The 20,438-nt window shown below is 42.4% G+C and overlaps 2 protein-coding genes across 2 annotated transcripts in view; one reads left to right on the forward strand and one right to left on the reverse strand.

The window, feature by feature from the left end:
- Window positions 1–20,438, reverse strand: part of commd10 (COMM domain containing 10) — a 721,199-nt gene that overhangs the window by 418,348 nt on the left and 282,413 nt on the right. The gene's annotated exons all lie outside the window — the stretch shown is intronic.
- Window positions 1–20,438, forward strand: part of fbxl17 (F-box and leucine-rich repeat protein 17) — a 207,746-nt gene that overhangs the window by 637 nt on the left and 186,671 nt on the right. The window contains exons 2-6 of the mRNA XM_044026021.1: window positions 917–1,422; window positions 2,519–2,896; window positions 2,988–3,110; window positions 3,369–3,626; window positions 3,745–3,876. Of these exons, the coding sequence (XP_043881956.1) occupies window positions 937–1,422; window positions 2,519–2,896; window positions 2,988–3,110; window positions 3,369–3,626; window positions 3,745–3,876 (1,377 nt within the window). The 5' untranslated portion in view covers window positions 917–936. The remainder of the gene's footprint in view (window positions 1–916; window positions 1,423–2,518; window positions 2,897–2,987; window positions 3,111–3,368; window positions 3,627–3,744; window positions 3,877–20,438) is intronic.

The raw sequence follows: 20,438 nt of genomic DNA on the forward strand, positions 1-20,438 counted from the left end.
GATGTCTGCCTGCGCTGTAGGTTTTTTTAATGCACTTTTTGGTAGAGGAATTTATTTACACAAGCCAGGCGTAGGAGCAGTGGACAGCACTTATCTGTGCCCAGCAATGGGGGATTAGGTGCCTTGCTCGGGGGCCCAATTCCTTCCTCTTGGTCATGGGCTGCCCATATACTCCAACATAAATGTACAACAGAAAACAGGCTGGATTACCAGCTATTTTTTTAGCTATTCTCTAGTTATGTCGGCCTCTCCATATGCTCTACACCCTAGTTTTGTCATTCACGCATCATCATCATACCCATTCATATGTTGCAAGCACAGCTGGTAGACTCAGGGCATGTAGAGGAGCTGGGGATCATACCCCTAATACTTCAGTTGAAAGATGACCATGGCATGTCTGCGTCATGGTCATCGTTCAGTATTGAGGAGAGGCCAAATGTTTGCATTTAGACAAAAGGTCTTTTGATATTGTTTTCATCATATTCTTAAAATAAAGATGCATTTAGTGAAAGCACTACAAACTAAAACACATGCATTATTTCAGCACATATAGTCTGTTTGCAAAAGACTTTATGAGAACATGAAAGCGGCACGATTCACACTCAAAGGGCAGCAGGTCAAGTGGGAAGTCTGAGTGCCCACAGCAAATCATTCACTTACCTAAGATAACTTAGCAAAAGTGTTTTTTGTTTTTCCCATTGGCAAAGTTGTTGTTGCACTCTGTGTAGTTTTTGAAGTTTGGCTTGGTTTGCTAAACAAGATATTGTATTTTTTATAGTTCCTTTCAATACCAAAGCTTTCGGTGTTACACTGACATCATTGTCTTACAAACACTTATATCCAACCCTGCACGTCTTTAGCTTTAGGTCCTGAGAACAAGGATAACTTAACTAATGCATTACCTTTGTTGCTGTAGAGTTTCCGTGAATCATCTATATGGGCCATCTTCTCTCGAAAAATGGTTACCGCCTGAAGAAAAGGACACACAAGTTGCATCACAGAAAGAAGAAGAAGAGGAACTGCTTTCTGCAGGGCCCTTGTATGCTGTGCTTTATCGTTCACAGCAACAGCAGCAGTCTCGACGACGACAACCATTTAGAGGTCGGTGTCAACGGCAGTGGGTGCTGTCACAACAGCATCACCGGAATCAGTGTTCCAGGTGTGGGTGGAGTTGGCATTGGAGCAGTAGCTGCCTCGAAGCTTGCCGAGCGATACGCAACACTCACATCTCCTGAGGACTGCTCCAAGTTTCTGTTGTCACCAAGTGAACTCTCTATCTGGGAGGGCCAAGGGAGGAACTTGCTATCAGCTGTTCCTGCCAAACTGATCCCACCACCAGCACTGTTTCGAACAGCCGGGGTGTCAGTGACCATACCTATACCTGTGCCTGTGCCTGGCTGCACCAGTGACTACAGTGAGATGGTAGGGGCGTGGTGCTGCATCAACTGTACATTTATAAATGTTATAGCTGGTGAATAAATAACCATCATCAGTTTGTTTAAGTAGCTATTGGTTAATGTTGATTATGGCTGAAACAATTACTTGATTAAATGTGGTTAGGGTTAGGGTTTCTTAAATGTGAATATGTTCTGGTTTCTTTGCGCCATATAACAAAGAAATCATTAAAACTGAATCATATTAGTTGTTTTTTTTATTATTTACATTCCTGCATTTAGAAGGATCTCTAGAATTCACAACTTCAGCAAATAACCTTAAACACCCACTACATAACAATGAGTCACATCTGACATTAAGACTGCCAGTTGCAAACAAATGACTCCTGTGCTCATCCTTTTGTTTCTCAAGTCTCAAATCAAGCCTTTTTTTTTCTTCTTTTTGCATAGTCAGCTTCTGCTTCACAATGTGAGATGCATGCTCTGGCTGGTTTGACTGTTTTGGCTACAGTACATTAGAAATGTGGTGGCACAAAACGGTAGCCTTTGTAAAGCATAAAATACACAAAAAGCTGATTCTAAAACCAAATGACTTGTATTTCAATTTTTAAAATGACCTAAAGAAACATACATATATGGATAGTATATTCAGTTTCTCCTACATAGTCAGTCCAAGAAAAGTAATACTGTTAAAAAATGTTCTCTTTCTTGGTTGAAGTACTTTCTACAACAAGCAACCGACTGCAATTACACAATCTACTTCAAAATGGGACACACTGTCGCTATAGGTGAATGGTCTTGTGATATATGCTTTCAGGTGTAATAGTATGGAGGGAAATATTTATGGAATTATTCCTAAAACCCTGTTTGAGAATGTGGCCTTGAAATTGAAGTTGTAATTCCAGCAGACACAATTTAAAAGCTTCACACTCTGTAGCCCTTGTTTTATTTAATGTTCATTGAGGATCCAAAGCCAAGGTTACTGCTGTGTTTTTGTGGAATCGTGACATGGATGTTGCAATGTTCTTGAGCACTGTGACTTTACTCTTCATTTGAATTTGCTTTGACTTGCCTAAAATGAGTCTGATTGCACCTGCCTAATGTGTGTGTTTTTCTGGATGCAGGTGTGTAAGAGGAAGTGCTCTGAGGTGCAGAGGTGCACCCCCTGTAAGCAGCCGCGCTGTGCCTTCACTGCCCCTGACGGAGGGCTGGAGAATGGAGGAGTGGGAGGAGGCGGAGGAGAGACCTCCTCTAATCCTGAAACTGGCCACTGCCATCTCCCCATCTGTCCGCTTCCCTCCTCTTCCTCTGCCTCCTCTTCCTCTGCCTCCTCCTCATCCTCTTCACCTGCTGATGGCTGCTGTGGGTTAGGTGCAGATTTACTCCACAGTTCAGATTCGTCACCCTGCTGCCTGCATCATTACGAAGACTGCCAGACGAGAAGTTCTGACGCTGCTGATCACTTAAGTATCAACCACCTGCCTTCATCCATCCTTCTAAAGGTTAGTTTGTCAGCATTTCATAGTGTTTTGGATGTTTGAAACAAACGAAAATGATTGTTAAATGGCTGTGTGATCTTTCACATCCTCCCAGGTGCTCTCCCACTTGACAGTTAAGGAGCGTTGTTTGTGTGCCTCACTGGTTTGTAAGTACTGGAGGGACCTCTGCTTGGATTTCCAGTTCTGGAAGCAGATTGACCTCAGTGGCCTCCAGCAAGTAAGCACATTATCTGTTGTCTTAAAGTATTATGGCTTATTCAGTAGAATAGCACACTATTATGTTTTCTCTTTTCTTTTTTTTTGTTGAAATTTTAGACGGTTTATTTATTTGGCTCAGGCTTGGAACAGGGGAAGTTTTAGTGTCTTGCCAACAAAAAGCTTGACTGCTTCTGGAATAAAATCTATGCCTGTTCATTATATTTAACCTTTATGGTTTCCACTGAGTTTCATCACTCTTTATTATCTCTGTCTCCAGGTGAATGATGATTTGCTGGTGAAAATAGCTTCTCGGAGGCAGAATGTGACAGAGATTAACATTTCAGACTGCAGAGGGGTCCATGACCACGGTGTGTCGTCCCTGGCGTCTCACTGTCCAGGCCTGCAGAAGTACACAGCATACCGCTGCAAACAGCTGGGTGACATGTCCCTGTCAGCTTTGGCCACACACTGCCCTCTGCTGGTGAAGGTGCATGTGGGCAACCAGGACAAACTAACAGATGATGCACTGAAAAAGGTATTTTGTGTGCTTGTCTGTCATACATTGGCCATATGTTTTTCTAATGTCCAAATAACAACTGGAGGATTTCCACTATTTAATCCCACATACACAAATTTGTCCTTTCTGTGTGTAGCTGGGAGAGCACTGCAGTGAGCTGAAGGACATCCATCTGGGACAGTGCTACAGTATCACAGATGAAGGCATGGTGGCCTTGGCCAGAGGATGCTCTAAATTACAGAGACTCTACTTGCAGGAGAACAAACTGGTCAGTCCTTCACCTCTGGTTCAGTTCTTTTTCTTTTTTCCCCTGTTTGCGTCAGAGTTTCGGCTCAATTGTCTGTCTCTGTAAAGTGTCCATTTGTCTCATAGGCTCTTATTAGTAGGAGCTATTCCCCAACTATGTCACTATGGTCAACAGAGCATTAGTGGAGCACTGTGGCTTCTTTTTTCACCTGTCTGACAAGTCATTCATGAAACTCACATGAGCTTTAAGGTTTTCAGGCCAAATATAGATATTATTAGCTCCCCTTTATCCTCTTTCAATATGTTTTTAGGAAACTTGTCAAGCTAATCTTCCATTTGAAAAAAGGAAAACTGCCTGTTGACTAAATTTAAAATCAACATTTAAAGTTGAAATTCAATTGAATTAAATTTCAATTAAAACAAGGCCATCCGAGATGGCAGACTTCGCCCCTAGAATTCTAACAAATTCTAACAAGCCTCTGTAGGCCTCTGTTGCTCATATTGCAAGCAAGCGTGGAAGCACACACACACACACACACACACACACACACACACACACACACACACACACACACAGACAGAACAACGTTTCTTGAAGCTACTGTACACTTGGTTGATGTTAACACCACCCACATGTGTTTGTTGACTTCCACCTTAATTAGTTTAATGACAGTTATTTAACAATACTCTCATTATCACAGCATTCATTTGTATACATCATCAACAGTACATGACCTGCAACAGCGTACAGTACACAGCTATTTTCACTTCTCCCCCACATCAAATTTTCCTTTTTTTGTGAAAACTGCAGCTACAAAAGAAAGAGACGGATTACTTTAAAGCACAACTAGATGCTACTGTATTTCAGTTCCTGGAAACAGGCCACAGTTCTTTTGGTACACATGCTGAGATGTGCAATTCTCCACTGGGTTGCAACTACATAACCATTTTTTGTCACATAGTGTTGGATTCCGTTACAGAAAGAGAACTTTAATGAGGCACGGATGTCTATGACCCCCTGTTATTTAGCTCTTCCTCTTTTCCACGTCTAATATTTCTTTGCACTCTTATGATTGATCAAGACCTCCACACAAGTTGTAAACAATAGCTGAATTTGTTAAAACCTTGTTTATCAAATTAATCTCATATGAAATTAGCATTCACCACTAGGGGAGAGATTAATATTGCCTCTGATGACATTTAAGCACAGCAGTATCAGTATCAGTCATTTTTCAGAGGTGAGATCATTGCAGTTATTTTAGCTCGCTGTCATTATGGTGGAGAGAAATGGGCTGAGCTTATATGGGAATTATGTCTAGGAGCTGTGGTTGCTTGGCCTAAAATTGTCATCACGTTTGCCAGAAACTGAGTCAAAGCCATTCCTCAGAGGACATTTATTCTATCTGAATAAATCTCTCCTTCAACTGCTCCGAAAAATACATGTGATTTTCTGTAATTACAATTTAGCAAAATGCTTTGACTGAAAATGTAGACACTGTGACTTCAAAAAAACAGCCCCAAACACTTGAGATGTTTGGATTTGGTGCTCGTTTACACTTAACCTTCAAATGATGTTTAATGGAATAATAATACATATGCTATCACATGTTGTGTGAAGATCTTAACAGGTGACCCTAGCTCTTGAACTTTTGAGGATCATATTTCACCGTGTGTCAGACTTACAGACCAACCAAAAAGGGTCGAAGCGGCTCGTAGGTCTTACATGAAAGATTTCCACTGAATGATTGACCATTTATGGGACCAGTGTGTGCGCTGCACCTTTGTTCTTTACATGAACAGAACCATTGATTGAAACGGTTAGCAGTGGCTGTAAAATGCAGAGTCATAGGACATTGCAGTAAAAAAACACTTATATACTGTATTATTAGTCCTTCCTTCCCTTTCTGTTGGCTTTTGCGGTGCAAGGATCCTGTCTCTGTCTCGCCTAATCAATCTCAGATGAGGATGAGCCTTTCACTCACTGTGATCTGCCCTCTTTTTTTCCTTCTTTTCCCCCAAAATTGAATAATTGAATGGCTGCAGGATGATTCTGTGTGGTCTTTCACTTATTCCTTGCCATGTGCACACCCACATACATTTTTCTGTTTTCCTTTCCCTGTGCTTGTCGTGGTTTCATTTCCACGCTGGAGGATTATTTTTCTCTTTGTTAAATCCAGATTCTGCTCTGTAGATGGTTAAATAGGTTTTGTGGAGGGGAAGGGGGGGGAGCAGCTTCTCTCAATAAAGCTTGTGTAGCCTGGAGGAAATATTCAAACACTACTTGTACTAATAATATTAGTAGTAATTCTACTAATGTTGTTCTGTCAGTATCCAAAATATTGAAACCACAGAACTCTAAATCACGGTTATTAGTCTACTGAGGAAATGTCAAGACCTAAATTGTGGTGCAGATGGTGTTCTGTTATGTTTTCCTGTATTTTCCTTTAAAATAACATATACATTATTGTCACATTTGTAATCTAGAAGGGCACATACGTTATTCTGTTTTAACAAGTGATTGTTGAAGTGATAGCTAAAAGTTTAATATCCTCAAATTCTGTTTGATGTTGACAAATTAGTGCTCACTCTTTCATAGCCTGTTGCCTGGGGCCAAATCACCCCGGGGCTGTGGATAACTCAGCCAGGGCTAAGAGTGTATTTTGTGAAAGGCAAGTCACTGGCGTCTCTGGATCCCACTCCTTTTGACATCTAGCCTGCATTCCGCATTGGCGTTCATCCACTATTTATGCCACAGTTGGTTATATTACACCAGTTCCCTTTTCAAGGCTTGTTTTCATCTACTGGAGTGTTTTTTCTCTCTCTTTCCTCTCCATTCACATTGTGTTCTCTTCCACCACCTTGGAGGGCAAAGGCTCTGAGAACAGTACATTTCCCTTCTCTTCATCTCAGTCCAGTTTGCTGTTGGGGTGGGGGGAGGTGTGGGGGGAGGTGTTAACTCTGAATTCTGTCAGTTCCACAGAGCAGCTGGTGGACAAGTTAAGCTGCAAAAAAATCTCAGTGTTGGTAACTTTACTTTCAGTTAAACACACAATCTGCAATCTGTGAACATTTTTGCTAGTGAAGCACTTTAACTCTCCTCTCTTAAAAAACTTTATCTGCCCTCCTGTCTTGTTAAAATCAAAGAGTGTGCATTTAATTTTCCTGAAGGGTACTGGGAAGAATCTTCCACAGGCTCATCTCAAAGACAGTGTATCTGCCTGCGGACTCTCTCCCTTTCTCTCTTACACACATACATGTGCAGCGCCCGGGCTCTGATTATTTACACTTTTAATTAGTCCAAAAATGTGGAAATGTAAGTGGAACTGCAGAGATGACCTAACATAGATTCACGTGCCCCCAATTAAGGTATAATTACCACTGTGCATGTTCAATCAGAGCCTCTCTCCCAAGCTTTCACCGCATTTTCCAGCTCTCGCACTTTATCCGTTTGGAGTTGAAGGGATGTGGTTGTCAGGGGAGCAAAATGAAACACTGAGAAAAGGCGGACTGTCAAAGTGAGTGGTGTTTTTTTGGCTACTGGTCAGTGATGGACACTTAATCTCCTACACTGATTGGCTGTATGTCTGGCTTGTCTAGGGTCACATTTTTTGCTGGCAGGGGAAATGACAAGGAGGCCACACTGGTCAAGTCAGACATAATCCCAGATTACATTGTATATTGACATTAGTCAGATTTTAGACGAAAGAGCAAAGACAAAGGAAGCGGTAATGATAGCTGTCGGTTATTATGGGCTCGCGCTTTTGACGTAACGCACACATATTCGGTAAAACACAGAGACAGCGGGACACACACACATGGGAACAACTGAGTGAATAGCTGCCAGCTGCACTGGAATCTCCTCTGGAAACTTAGTTCACATATTTGACTGTAATTAGAGATAAACAGAACCACACTGACTAGCTGCATACACACACACACACACACACACACACACACACACACACACACACACACACACACACACACACACACACACACACACACTCTCTAGTCGATTGTCCATCTCTTTTACATGATCGGCCCCGGTCTTTATAGATGGGAGTTAAGGCTTCTCAGGATGTTTAGTGCCACTTGTTGTGTCATGTCTTTAGCTGCTAATGGTAGTGGATAATCTCCGTAGGAGTGAGTGAAATTTCTGCTCCCAATCTAAAATGTCCGTGCTTTTGTGTCACTGTCTGTCTGTGGAGATACCCTCTGCACATTTGTCTGTCAAACCAAATAATCCTTTGCATTTTCCCATCTTTTATTCCTTTATCCATCCATACATCCGTCTTCTACCGCTTTATTAGCTGTGCTAATCTCATCTGACATAGGGCGATAGACGGGGTCACACCCTGGACAGTTTGCCAGTCCATCACGGGACAAACAACCACCCACTCTCACACTCGCACCTATGGTCGATTTCGTTCCAGTTGACTTAATCTGCATGTTTTTAAACTCTGGAAGGAAACACACAGGGAGAACATGCAAACTCCACACAGAAAGGCCCTTATTCCGACTGGAGTTTTAAGCTTTTATGCATGAGTTTTCTTATCCTTCCCATTGTCTTAGATTCTTGTGTTTTATTGTTTATCTCTCCTCATTATCATTTTGAAAATGTATGTTCAAATAAAAAAAAAATTATAATAATAATGTATCTATTAATCAAACAAACGCAACATCACTGGCTGCTGAGTAATGCTTTTATGATGGTGTCCCTGATTTGTTGCACTATGTGCTCCGATTATCACTTCCTGCCATTGCTCAGCCGTTGGCAGCAATTAGTCATCCTGAAATAACTCACCAACAAAGTCACTGAAGTCTCCGAGCATGTAAACATTGCTATAAGCAAATGCAGTAGTTGGCATATTTCAGAAACGGGCTCCTCGAATGTTATTAAGTCGGAAATGCACATAGTGCCTTTCTCGCAAACTTACATTGTTTGCAAGAAAACAGTTGAAAAGAAGAGTATTCAACTTCTCAAGATCCACATTTGTTTTTTCACTGCTATAAAAGGTGCTTGTGCCGCTACCTCATTAGAAAAGGGTTTTAGTTGAGAAGTAAACTCTGTTCATTATTTGTACACCCTTAAAAACTTCATATTGTCACTGGTTACATTCTCAGCACGTGGTCTAAGCCAACAGCACATTCCTCTCCCCTGTGTCCTCCTCTTCAGTGCTCTTTAGAAGTGCCTCGGCATCGATCTCGGTCCCCAAAATGCTTCTGTGTTTGTGTATTTTGGCTCCTTGCTGATTGGCCTTTGCTTGAAGAGTAATCAGATGATTTAATGAGCACTGACTTTAACTTGGACAGTTGGCTGCACTCAGACACAGAAAATCATCGATATCCCTCCGTTGTCTGCCCAAGAACAAAACAAGTTTTAGAGGGTATAGGAAGAAAGGGGAGTAAGAGAGCAATATTTCACCTTGCTGTAGTGATTTCTTTTCAACGTTGGTTACCTCAGGAAGAAAATTCAGCGTGTGGCATCTCTTCCGTTGTGCCGTCAACAACAAAGGTGAAGCAACTTTTTGAAAAAGGTGTGGGGGAGTGCTCACTGGGATTCCTGAAATTGCTCCTAGAAATGTTAAAAAGGAGTGGGGACAGCCAACATAGCCCGCTCTCTAACAAACATTACAATGGATATGCCGGATATGCCGCAGCTGAAGGAGTGAGGCAGATTTCTTATTGAAAAGGTGGTGGCAGTTTTTAACCCAGAAGTGATCGATAATGGCTTCATAACATCAGTGGAAAAAAAGTTATTAATGGGAATAAGCATAAGCAGTAGTATATTATATTGCCGTGAGTTGTCAGACATTGTTTTATACAAAATGCCTCAACCATTTTGCAGTAAATTGAAGTTTTTTATTAACCATATTCTATTATCTGGTTGTTGTTTTTTTAAAAAATACAAGAACCAAATGCAGAATGTTCCACAATTTGCTGTTGTGGTGTTGGACTTTTTTTTTCAACATGCTGTGTTAGGTTTTGACCTGCAGAGGGTGGAGTAGGACTGGATAAGAGAAGTAATAGAACTATGATATCCTGTGAGCAAAAAGCAGCTGAGTGTGCCTCTAATACACAAACATCTAATGACCTTTAAAAAAAAAAAAAAAGAGCAAAAATCTTAAGTATAATTTAAAAAAATAAAATACAATAAAAATTGAGTGACACTCCGTTTAATTTCCTTTGTGACTTTCCCCCTCTTTCTTAGTAGAAATTAATATTCACAAGGACTCATTCAAAGTTAGCTCGACTGTGACCAGAATGGCGCTTAATAACCAGTTGATATTTAAGGCTTTTAATATTTCCCCTGCACAAAAGTGGCTGCTTGCTGTGTTTGTACCTTCCAGGTACATTCGTCTTTTCACAGCTGTAGCCAGAAACTGTGAATGGCCTTTGCAGTGGCTGTACTACAAAGGCCATAATCTTTCAGCAACTGTACGTGTAGCACCGGCAGCACATATCTCCATGACGTTATCAACCATTCACCCTCAGCTACCAGACTTCAGGACAAGTAGTGAAGAATGTTAAGTTAATACGATTTACTTTCCTCTTCCTTTTCTGGCTCTTGCTTTCTGGCTGAGCACATGGAGGAATGACAGCCTGAGACGGGATAAAGCACAGATGAAACCCACATTTTCTTTTCTTGCTTGAAACATTTCTTTTTCATTGGATGGCTGTTGGATCGTGTGCAGATTGGACAAAATGTATCTTGTAGCACACGGTGTTTTCTTGACTTTTTCAAGCTGTAGAATCCTATTTATAAAATAAACTGTATTTTGAGGTTAAACAGGGGGAATATTTTGGATTAAGTATCACTGAACCAATTAATCAATTAATCAGCAGCCCTTTTCTTTGGAAATTGATTAGTGATTTCAAGGACAAACACACAATCCAAAAAGTCAAACACTCTCTTGTCCAGCTTCAATCAATAATAGTAAAAAAAGTCGGTCATTTATATTCTCCTGTTTTTCTAATTTGGCACATCTGATCTTGATACTTAGCATATTGATCACCCTTGATAATCAGGAGCGAATTTTAAAGATTTTGTTATTACAGTAGCTTATAAGTTTCTTAAGATCACTTTTACTGAAAAAGACAAAAAAAAAGAGGTGGGAGAGCAACACACAGATTTGAAATCTCTCGAGTGCCAGTGCCAGGCTTTGACCTAGTCTGTTTTTAAACTGCTGTAGAGGCCCCACGGTTACCCAGCATTCAGACAGCAGCGGCTTCTGACATCCAGCCAGGGACGTCGCTATGATTCATGACCCTGTCCGACACCTCGGTCACGCCTTTCTTAATCTCTCTGCGCTCTCTCGTCCTCTCCCTCTCTCTGATGAGTTTTCCTTTTGTTTAAGGAAGGCAGAAATTATGTAATTATTTAAAGTGGGAGCCCAAAGCCAGGACGGAGGCTTTGCCTTTCGCCCAATGGGCCACTTTGTATGTATCGTGATGAATGGCCTTCCATGGGGATTCACTTCTGCCCTGTTTAATGGAGAAAAGACGTGTAAAACAAATGGAGTGAGAGATGGTCTACCTGTTGTCTTCAGCTTATTTAAAGGTCTTTTTTTTTTATCTTTTCACACTCGCGGTGTCGCCAGTCCACCCATCACTCTCCTCTCTCAAGCAAGCCATATCCTCCCTCTCTGTTTTTTCCCCTCCTCCCTAATGTCACACTCTCCTCCCGCTGCCAACGCCTCCTCATGACTGAGAGGCTAAACTCTCTCTAATTTGACTTCATTTGTGATGATTGATAAGAGGCAGAAGAGTGCACGTCTCGATAAGTGTCCAGAGGTGTCGCGCATCCGTCTGTGTGCGTGAACCATCCCCTCCTCAGCATTTTACCGCAACTGGTTCACCTCCCTCCACCAGACATCACCCTTCTGCCTCCCCCCGTGATGCATTCGGGGCCTGTGGTAGCAGCAGCGGTTCAATACCTGGGATAATGAATGTGTTTAATAAGCACAGTGGGTCGATGGGCTTAATGAAGGTGTGACAGAGAATGGGCCGAGAGAATGCTGCTGGAACGAGACTCTAACGAGCCTCTGGGGTTAACGAGGTCACGCTGTAATCGGGATTCCCTCACCTGCACAGATTCTCTCTCTCTCTGTCTCTGTTTTCATCCCCTGCTGTTGCTCTTATTCTTGTCCTCTTGCCTTTTTTTCAGTTTTTGTGCATCTCATGGTATAGGACACTTAAGCAAAAAGAAAAATGGGGAGCAAGATGCAGTAAATGGTGTGGGCATCGGTCACTCACAGCTCAGGGCATTTGTGCCCGTGTGTCGTGCACACTTATCTTTTGGCTATCAGCTTGGCCTGGCCTCTGCCCCTTTTTTGCCTCCCTCTGTGTTCTTATTATGTATTTTTTTTTAAATGTTTCTTTTCATTTGTCACATATGGCTTCCCCTGTTTGTCTTGCTGCCGCATGTCCATCTTTGTTTTTTTCTGAGGACGAGGAATGCTGGCTGAAATGCTCTGAAGCAGTGTTTTTGTCTCATCCTAGATGTGGCTTTCTCAGAGGCTTGCCAGGCTATTTCAGGAGACATGGGAGCCTTCATTGTCGTGTGGCCTGACGTCAGAAAAACCTCTCTGAAAACTGAGAAAAGGAAAAGTGCTCCGCCTCTTTTGTGACATTTAAATATGATTTTTATTTTGCTGTTTGGAGTTAAAGCTTATTTGGTTGTAGAAAACACGTAGCTGTTCATCAGTTTCACGGGATTTGCTAATACATTGTCATTTGAATTGTCAGCTACACAGATAATCAGATTTGATGAAGCTTGTAGCTCAGCAGAACCTGATTTGTACATTATGTTCTCTTACCAATACCTGCATGCACTTTCCTTTTTCCCTACATTTACATTTCTGTGATCTGGTGAATGAAGAACAGTATGTTGTTGTTTTTATTGTATAATCACTTTTATTTGCTTTCTCTCCATGTTCGTCTCACTCGTCTCTTTAGAGTTGATCAGTTCTCACAGCGAGAGGTTATGTGTGTGTTTTCACATAGCTGCACCCCAGTGCACACAGCCGCACAGTCTCCCACACGTACAGAGTTGTTACTATAATTGACGTCAATAATGTTAAACTCTGCAGCAGGTTTTTCTGCTCTCGGTCGCCATCAGTGCAACACCCACGCCTGTCCTGTCTTCAGGAAGCAGCCATTAGTCTCTTCCTCCCTCTCTCTACAGCACCAGCATGTCACCAGTGGCAAAGTGTGACTTCCTGAACCTCACATTTCTTCGCCTTGTGTTGCCAGAGTGCAACGGCGTTATGAGATATAGCGTGGAGACAGGCAATCGATTAATGGTGCACTTAGCCGGGCTAATTAACAGCTATGTAGAAGTGGAGAACGCATCAGGCAGCATCAAGGAGGTTGTTTCCCCATCGCTGAGGCCCTAGATAACCTTTGAATCGTAGCTCACTTTACAGCATGGTTTACGTCAAAGGTTGCTGGTCCTGCAGCTTCATAGACACCGTGCACAACATCGCTCTCTTACCTTTGTCACTTGGGAAGGATCGCGTAGGTCATTTAGGTGGACAGAAGTTCGATTGACATCGTTGCCACAGTGAAGAGACAGTTTGTCATTTGAGGATAACTTTAAGAGCTGTGTTTGATGAAGACCTTATATCGTGTTTCAAGCTTAGTTTCCAACAGATTAAATGTACCTTTCTGCCTTGTTTTCATTTCCCTTTTTCTCTCCTTTTGAGAGTGAGGATGACACGAACAGCAGCTTTTACTGTCGTCTGTCATTCCATCTCAGATTCCCCTCCACTCTCCTTGAGTCTCCCTCCCCTCCCTCCCTCCCTCCCTCTTCCTCTACTCTCCTCAGCTCCTGTCTGGTACACCTCTGTTGGAGAATTTGGCTTAGCAAAATTAGCTCTCAATTAAAAGTGAATTTTGTGAGAATGAGCGTGCTCCAGAGGGTGCAGATGAAAGGGAAGGCAGAGCCAAGGTGCCGCCGGGCTGCCTGATGCGCTGTCTGCGCTTGGCTGCGTTGTGTGTTTTGGTGGCACGCAAAAGTAAATGATGTGCGTGTTGTAGAGTGAAGACAGCTGATTTGCATTTAGATAAATCCCTGTGGATGTGTGATTGTCATTGAGATGCAGGGGTCTGTATCCAGTGGGCCACCCCGACTCAGACACCTTCTGCCCTGCAGGGGAGGATGCGTGTGTTCATGTGCGTGTGAGACAAAGCTCTTTGGTTGCAGGGCTACCAGGAGCATTTGCCCCACTTCTCTAGAAAGTGTTGAAAGGAAGGGGAATAAGAGTCATCACTGAAATCAGAGGTGTGTGTGCGCGCGCGCGTCTGCCCAAAATAAATGTATGTCTGACTCCGCTATACCTGCACAGAACTAAAATTGTGACTAATGAGAAGTGACTGAACACACAGCTCGCAGACACCGCGCCCCATTAGACTGATACAGTGTTGAGAGCAAAGAGCTGGTAAAGGTACGACTGCTCACTTCTCACAGCTGTCCTTCATCACTTACAATTAATAATGACACGTAGCTGCACATAATGAAAAGTTTGGGCAATGGGTGGTATGCAGTGTCCAGACTCTGACAGATTGAATTAGTTCTTTTTGATTATATAGCGACATTCCTGCTGTTAGCCAGCCCTAAATTGTCACCTGTAATATATTCTGTGGTGGGAGTTCATGTTTAATGCATTTTCGGGCCGTATTCTTTGATGCCTGCACCCATTCTTTTTTCTTTTTTTTTTTTTTAAACTCATCAGGTGGCACAAATATAGTAAAGATGAATGACTCCTTGTGTGAAAGTTTTGTTGGCAAATCTTTGAGCCGCTTTTACATTTGCAGGAGAACACACACACGTTGGGAAATAGCCGTCCACGCGATTAATCTTTGCCAAAAATTTGAAAAGGCCTCATTTTGGCAAGTCGTCGAACCATCAAGGATCACTTGTTAATGCCGGCGTTTTGTGCCAGATGGTGTGGTTTTGGTGCTTTAGTCCTGTTGACTGGTTGAGGGGGAGGCCGCACGCTGTTGATTGACAGTCAGGGTTGAGTGTGGGCAGATGGGTTGCGATGGCAGTAAATATGAAGCCAGTGTGACAGGTGAAGGTCAGTGTAGGAGGTAGAGGAGCAGCTGTGCCTGGCTGGAGGGTATGTTTGTGTGTATGCATGCGGCAAAGAGAGAAAGGTAAGAGTCTCAATTTTGGTTTTGTGTATGCCCGTGTGTGTGCGAGCATAAGTGAGAAGCAGAGAGAGTGAGGCATTTAATTTCATATTATTAAAGTTGGCAGCTTCAGTATTACTTGTTCAAAAAAGACAACAACAAAAAAACAAACATCCAATTTCTCCAGTTGCATCTTTGTTTGGTTTTATTCCAGCTCAAGTGTACCAAGAAGATGCTCTTGAAATAGATTTACATGTTATGTGACAGAGCTGCACTGGTTAGTGGTAAAGAGATTGAATGTAATGATAAACCCCTCCTTTTTTAAACTGTGTGCTGATGGAGGCTAATGGTATCCAGTACTTTTTTCTCTCTCCCTCTTCTTGGACTGCACCTCCCTCCTGATCTTTCTCCTTTCCTCTGCAAATTCTTCTCTTTCTTGAGTAATCTGTTGTGATGTTCCCAATGTCTGCTGGAGTCATGCCAGAGTTGCACACACACACACTGGCTTGCACAGCTTACATATACACTTCAAACTTTCAGGATTGTGCCGGGTGGGGGGGTCATCTATGTTGACTGTAAAGGGCCAACCTGGGCTCAAGGGAGAACCTTCTGTGTGGCACACTAGGTCAGGGGGAAGCCTTCTTTCCTCATCCTGCGTCCAGGGAGAGAGTCCTTGGCTTCTTATTCTCCCTTTTTCTGTTTCGGAGTCTGACTGTGCAGACGAGACAAACTGATTCACTTGAGTGAAGTGAATCAGTTTAAGATAGAAGAACATCGTACAAGAACATTAATAGTAATGAGAAAAGATGTGGAAGGCAGTCTGCTGAGCGCCTCAGCTGGTTTTGGGAAGTGGCTCAAAATGGTATTTAAGTGGCTCGGGATGAAAATTTGAATGATGCATTTTACAGTTATCACAGCCATCTATTATTCATCGCTACTTATCAATGATCTTTAGCTCAGGTGAGAACATGTTCAGATCACCTAATTGAATGTTGGCACCCAGTGTTCACCCTTCACTACAGAAGTGGCATTTTAACACATTCTTTCTGTTTTCTTGAGGCTCGTTGTGGTGTGGCTCATTCCCTTCTGACCTTGTTCTTTCTCACCAACTGTTGCTGCTTTGAAGCAGCTCTTTACAGGCCTGGGTAGGCAGCAGGAGGTTCTGGAAACATTTACTCTGATACACAGGTGTTTTTTTATTGTTGTTATTCCCCTTCACCTGTGAGATAGGAGCTTTTTGGGAAGATTTCAGTGAGTACACAGGTTAGGCAGTCCTCCTTTGATCCCGTAAATATTTTTGCTGAATCTTTTCCTGCTTTCTCCAAAATGTTTTATTCCACCTGACAACTCAAGCCATGAAGCTTTGCTACTGTAGGTTAAAATAGTGTGACGTGACAATATAATGCTGCATCCAGTTTTATTTGTTCTTTCAGGCACTTCCATTTTATTAAGCACCAGTTTAGAAAAAAAAAGAAAAAAAAAGTAAGCTATTTAAAAATGTGTTTGTGCCCACAATCATGTAAAAGGTGTGTGTGAACACCATTTACATATCTGGAAGAGATAATTTCTCCAACCTGGTAATAATGAAGATTTATGATGGAAATGATTTATTAAAGTGCTTTATTACAAACTTTTAATTGGCTTGTGAAACAAGTGCTGGAGCGGAAACCTGCAGGACTGGTGACGCTTGAAAGTTGCACTAAAGACGCACATAAAGGGTTATTTGAAGGAGCTTTGTGGCAGAATTAGTTTGCCTAAATAAGAAAATGGAAGAAATGTGTGTATTTTAGTGAGATTATTATTTTCCTGATTTAATTGTGCCATTTTCCAAATGAAAAGCAGCCGGTCACACAGATGTGATCACATCGCAAGGAGTTGATTATTAACTCGCTTTGCGAAAGATAATACTTTGCCACTGTGTGATTAAACTTCAGTAGGCTATTAGTCTATGAATGTAAATTAAAGGTACCCACTGGAGCTTTCATTGTAAACACCAGTAGTGCTTATGATTGGAGTTTGGTGATTGATGTTGGTATGGACACTAATCGCAGTTGGTAAATGATTATACTATTGTATTATATAGTGTGTGGAGGCTTGCTTTCTACTTTGTCAGCCGGCAGTATATGAGAGGACAGGGGTGAGGGAGGGATTGCTGACAGGGAGGATTATAGAGTTCTTCATTGCTATATGGGTTTCAGCAAGCTTGGGTTGTGCCAGTCATGGTTGTGTGTGTGTGTGTGCATGTGTACAGTATCATTCTGTCTCTCTATTTTACTTTCTCCTCCTCCCCTCCTCTTTCCTCTCTATCTTTTCTCCCAGTAATAAAGCAGAGTATTTATTTCCCTTCTCTGGCTCTCGGGTCTCTTAAAGGGAGCCGGGGACCAAGCTGATATTAGACAGTATGTGTGTGTTTGTACGTACGACGGGCTGTGTGTATGCGAGCGTTGCCGTTCTCTCACTCTCACGCTGTGCTGTCTGCCTGTCTCATCGCCCCCATCCCAAACGTACAGTTGCGTCTGCTTGCGTGCTAACACACCGAGATTGAAAGTTGCTGATTCCGAGCCGCAGGGACTCGTAGAGGAGAGGCCTCTGGCGGGGGCTGATTGAGCTGTGCTGAGCTGAGGTAGAAAAGTTACAGTAGCATGCTATTACCTGCCAGCGCTGATGGACTTTATTAGCATAGCAGATACGCTGTGGCAAAACTCAGTGTAGCCAAGCAAATAATTTTATGACTGTAGTCCACAAGGGAGTTAAAGGCTAAAAGGTTTGTCTCATTCATGTCAACTAAACTTCAATTTGGGCTCTCTTTGGGTGTTTGCGTGCCAGTTTAAAGAGACATACGAATATTGTTTTTTTTTTATTATCTAAGTATATACAATTCCCCTTTAACTGCACATAATTTGGAATCAGTCATTTTTACGGTTTGCCAAAATGATGAACCCCTGACAAACTAATAAGGGTAGGTCACATTACATTTTAAAGAAATCATTTTTGCAAATGTTGATTTGGCCCGATGAACTGTGGGTTTTTTTCCATGCAAAGGCAGCACATCAGAGATCATCGCAGAGCACTATGCTGGCGAATTAACTTTTCACGGCTGTGGGACCCAACCTGACAGTTGGCACTGTGGAGATGATTTATGACTGGCCAGGAGAGTCAAAGATGGATGAGGAGAAATAACTTTGATCAAAGTTTTCCTCTTACAACACAAGAGAGCTCCCTCTTGATAGCTGGCAGTGGCTTCACTTAAATTTCCAGAGGGAAGCAGCCGAGTCTGTCTGCGTGTAGTTGTACATTTGTCCTACACACAGACAGCGGATAGGGCTAGAGTTCGTGATGCACCGTGACAGCAAACGTGATATATGCCTACTAGTTTATAAAAATCATAAACAGATTTTATCATGTCCCTGTGTTTAGAGTTAAAACTGCCTCAGCGCACATAATCAGAGATTACAGCGCACACTGCATTATTAATTATTCTACAAAATTTAATTGATGCTGGTGCTGTCTGCTGTAGCTTTACTACTGCCTGTTGTTCTATTTTTTTTTCTGTTTTAGGTGTCCTGTGTGGTTTTGCTCCACAAATGAAAATGAGCCTCTTTTATCACCACTTATCACAGAAAATGACTACTAAAAGCTGAAATTAGGGAGCGTCATTAAACCTGGAGGTTTAAAGTGCTGACTACATCCCTGATTTGAGTCGGGATAGGGATGGTTGTTGCATGGCTGTCCCCATTTGTTCCCCAGGCATAAATACCCCCAAAAAGCAGGAATAAAACAGGTGGTATACAAGACAACCTCTTTACAAACAGGAGAAAAGCAGCTTAGTAATTGGACACATGCACAGACACACAGATACGCTGGCTTGTGTTGTGGTTTCGTTCAAGGCTGAAATGTTCTGTAGCCAAGACTCCTGTGGCTTTTCAGCTCAACATGTGTCCATCCCTGCTCATCTGCTGCCTTTCTACAGGTCACACCCTAATCCTGTGAAGAGGGGTTTGTGGCCAGTTGCCCCCAGGAATGGGTTTACCTTGCCTGTCTCACTGGGACCAATCAAGACTGTCTGTCTCAGCTCTCCTGTGTCATGATTGGTCTAATGGCAAACAGAGAGGTGGTTTTATGTTGGCAGGTGTCACACGTCTGCTGAAGGCAGAATAACAAGAAGGCATCCAACATGGAGAAATGAGATACATACACATATGTATCTCTCCCACACTCTCACAGTTTTTTGCAGCTGTAGTATAAAGCCGTTTTAAAAGGTCATTGTTTCCAACCCTGTTCACGCCCGCACTCGCATTATAAAGTCATTTTTGATTGATGAACTGTTTGTTAGCCTGTGTTGCACTAGTTTTGTGATGCCACTCACCTGTCAGTTCTACACTACTGGAGAAATAGCAATGCACGTGGCAGCTGTTACCTCACCAGGTTGAGCTGGTGTCCAACATATTGATTCTGCAGTTCTCTTTAGTGGCCACAGGTGCACTTCTAAAGGTCATATTGTCAATTTGTCAATACAGACAAAATACCCTCCAAAAACCTTTTAATTCATCCCCAATCAAAAGAATCTGATTCCCAAAATATATCCACAACTCACACGGACTATACAACCTAAGTCAATTGAAACATTCTACATGAAAAATGTATCACTTTGCAACGGAAACACAGTCTGATATGCAACACTTCTTGATTTCGCCTTCAAGTTGGTCAGCTTGGCCTCAGTTTTAAAGCCTTATCTGTCCCTTCAATTTTTTTTTGTTGATTATGTTGAACAGTGTCAAAATGTGACTAAACAGAAATGAAACCTTGAACATTAGATGACAAATGCCCTCTTCTGTTTCCCTCAGGATGCTTGCCTGTGTCTCTTGCCTGCTCCCTTTTTCTTTCTTGTGTTTCCTCACCTATCCCTCTCTTCCCCACAGAAACACACTAAGCCTGGGAGTGTGTCTAAGTTCTGTGAGAACCAGTTTTCAATGCTCTGCTCTCTGTTGCCTGAACACAGTCAGATTGTCAAAGCCCAACCCTCTTTTTTCTCTTTCTTTTTCTCCTACTCTTTATCATCTCCCATCTTCCCACTGCCATAAAACCCCGGCTAACCCTAGCGCGAAGGCACAGACTCACCCACATCTTCCCACCCATCTCCTCAAATCCCCTATTTTCTCCACCCCTCGTAGTCTCCTCTCTCTCTCTCTCTCCCTCTCTCTCTCTCAGCAAGACCTGAATCCATCGTCCAGCCACCTTTTTTAGGACCTGGAGCACAAGCATGTCCCTTTGTTCTGACTGATAAAAGGAAGAAAGCAGGGTGACAGAGGAGGATTAATTTAAGTGCAGGCCAGACGACACATTGTCTTGCTGTGTTCATGTCTTCCCCTTACCTCCTGTAGTTTCTCTTGCCTTCGTTCTATTATCTTGGGTGAGAGCAGAGGATATTGGTTCGAGATGCATGGCGAA

This window comes from Solea senegalensis, linkage group LG5, assembly GCF_019176455.1.
Source record: "Solea senegalensis isolate Sse05_10M linkage group LG5, IFAPA_SoseM_1, whole genome shotgun sequence".
In the NCBI taxonomy this organism is placed as follows: Eukaryota; Metazoa; Chordata; class Actinopteri; order Pleuronectiformes; family Soleidae; genus Solea; species Solea senegalensis.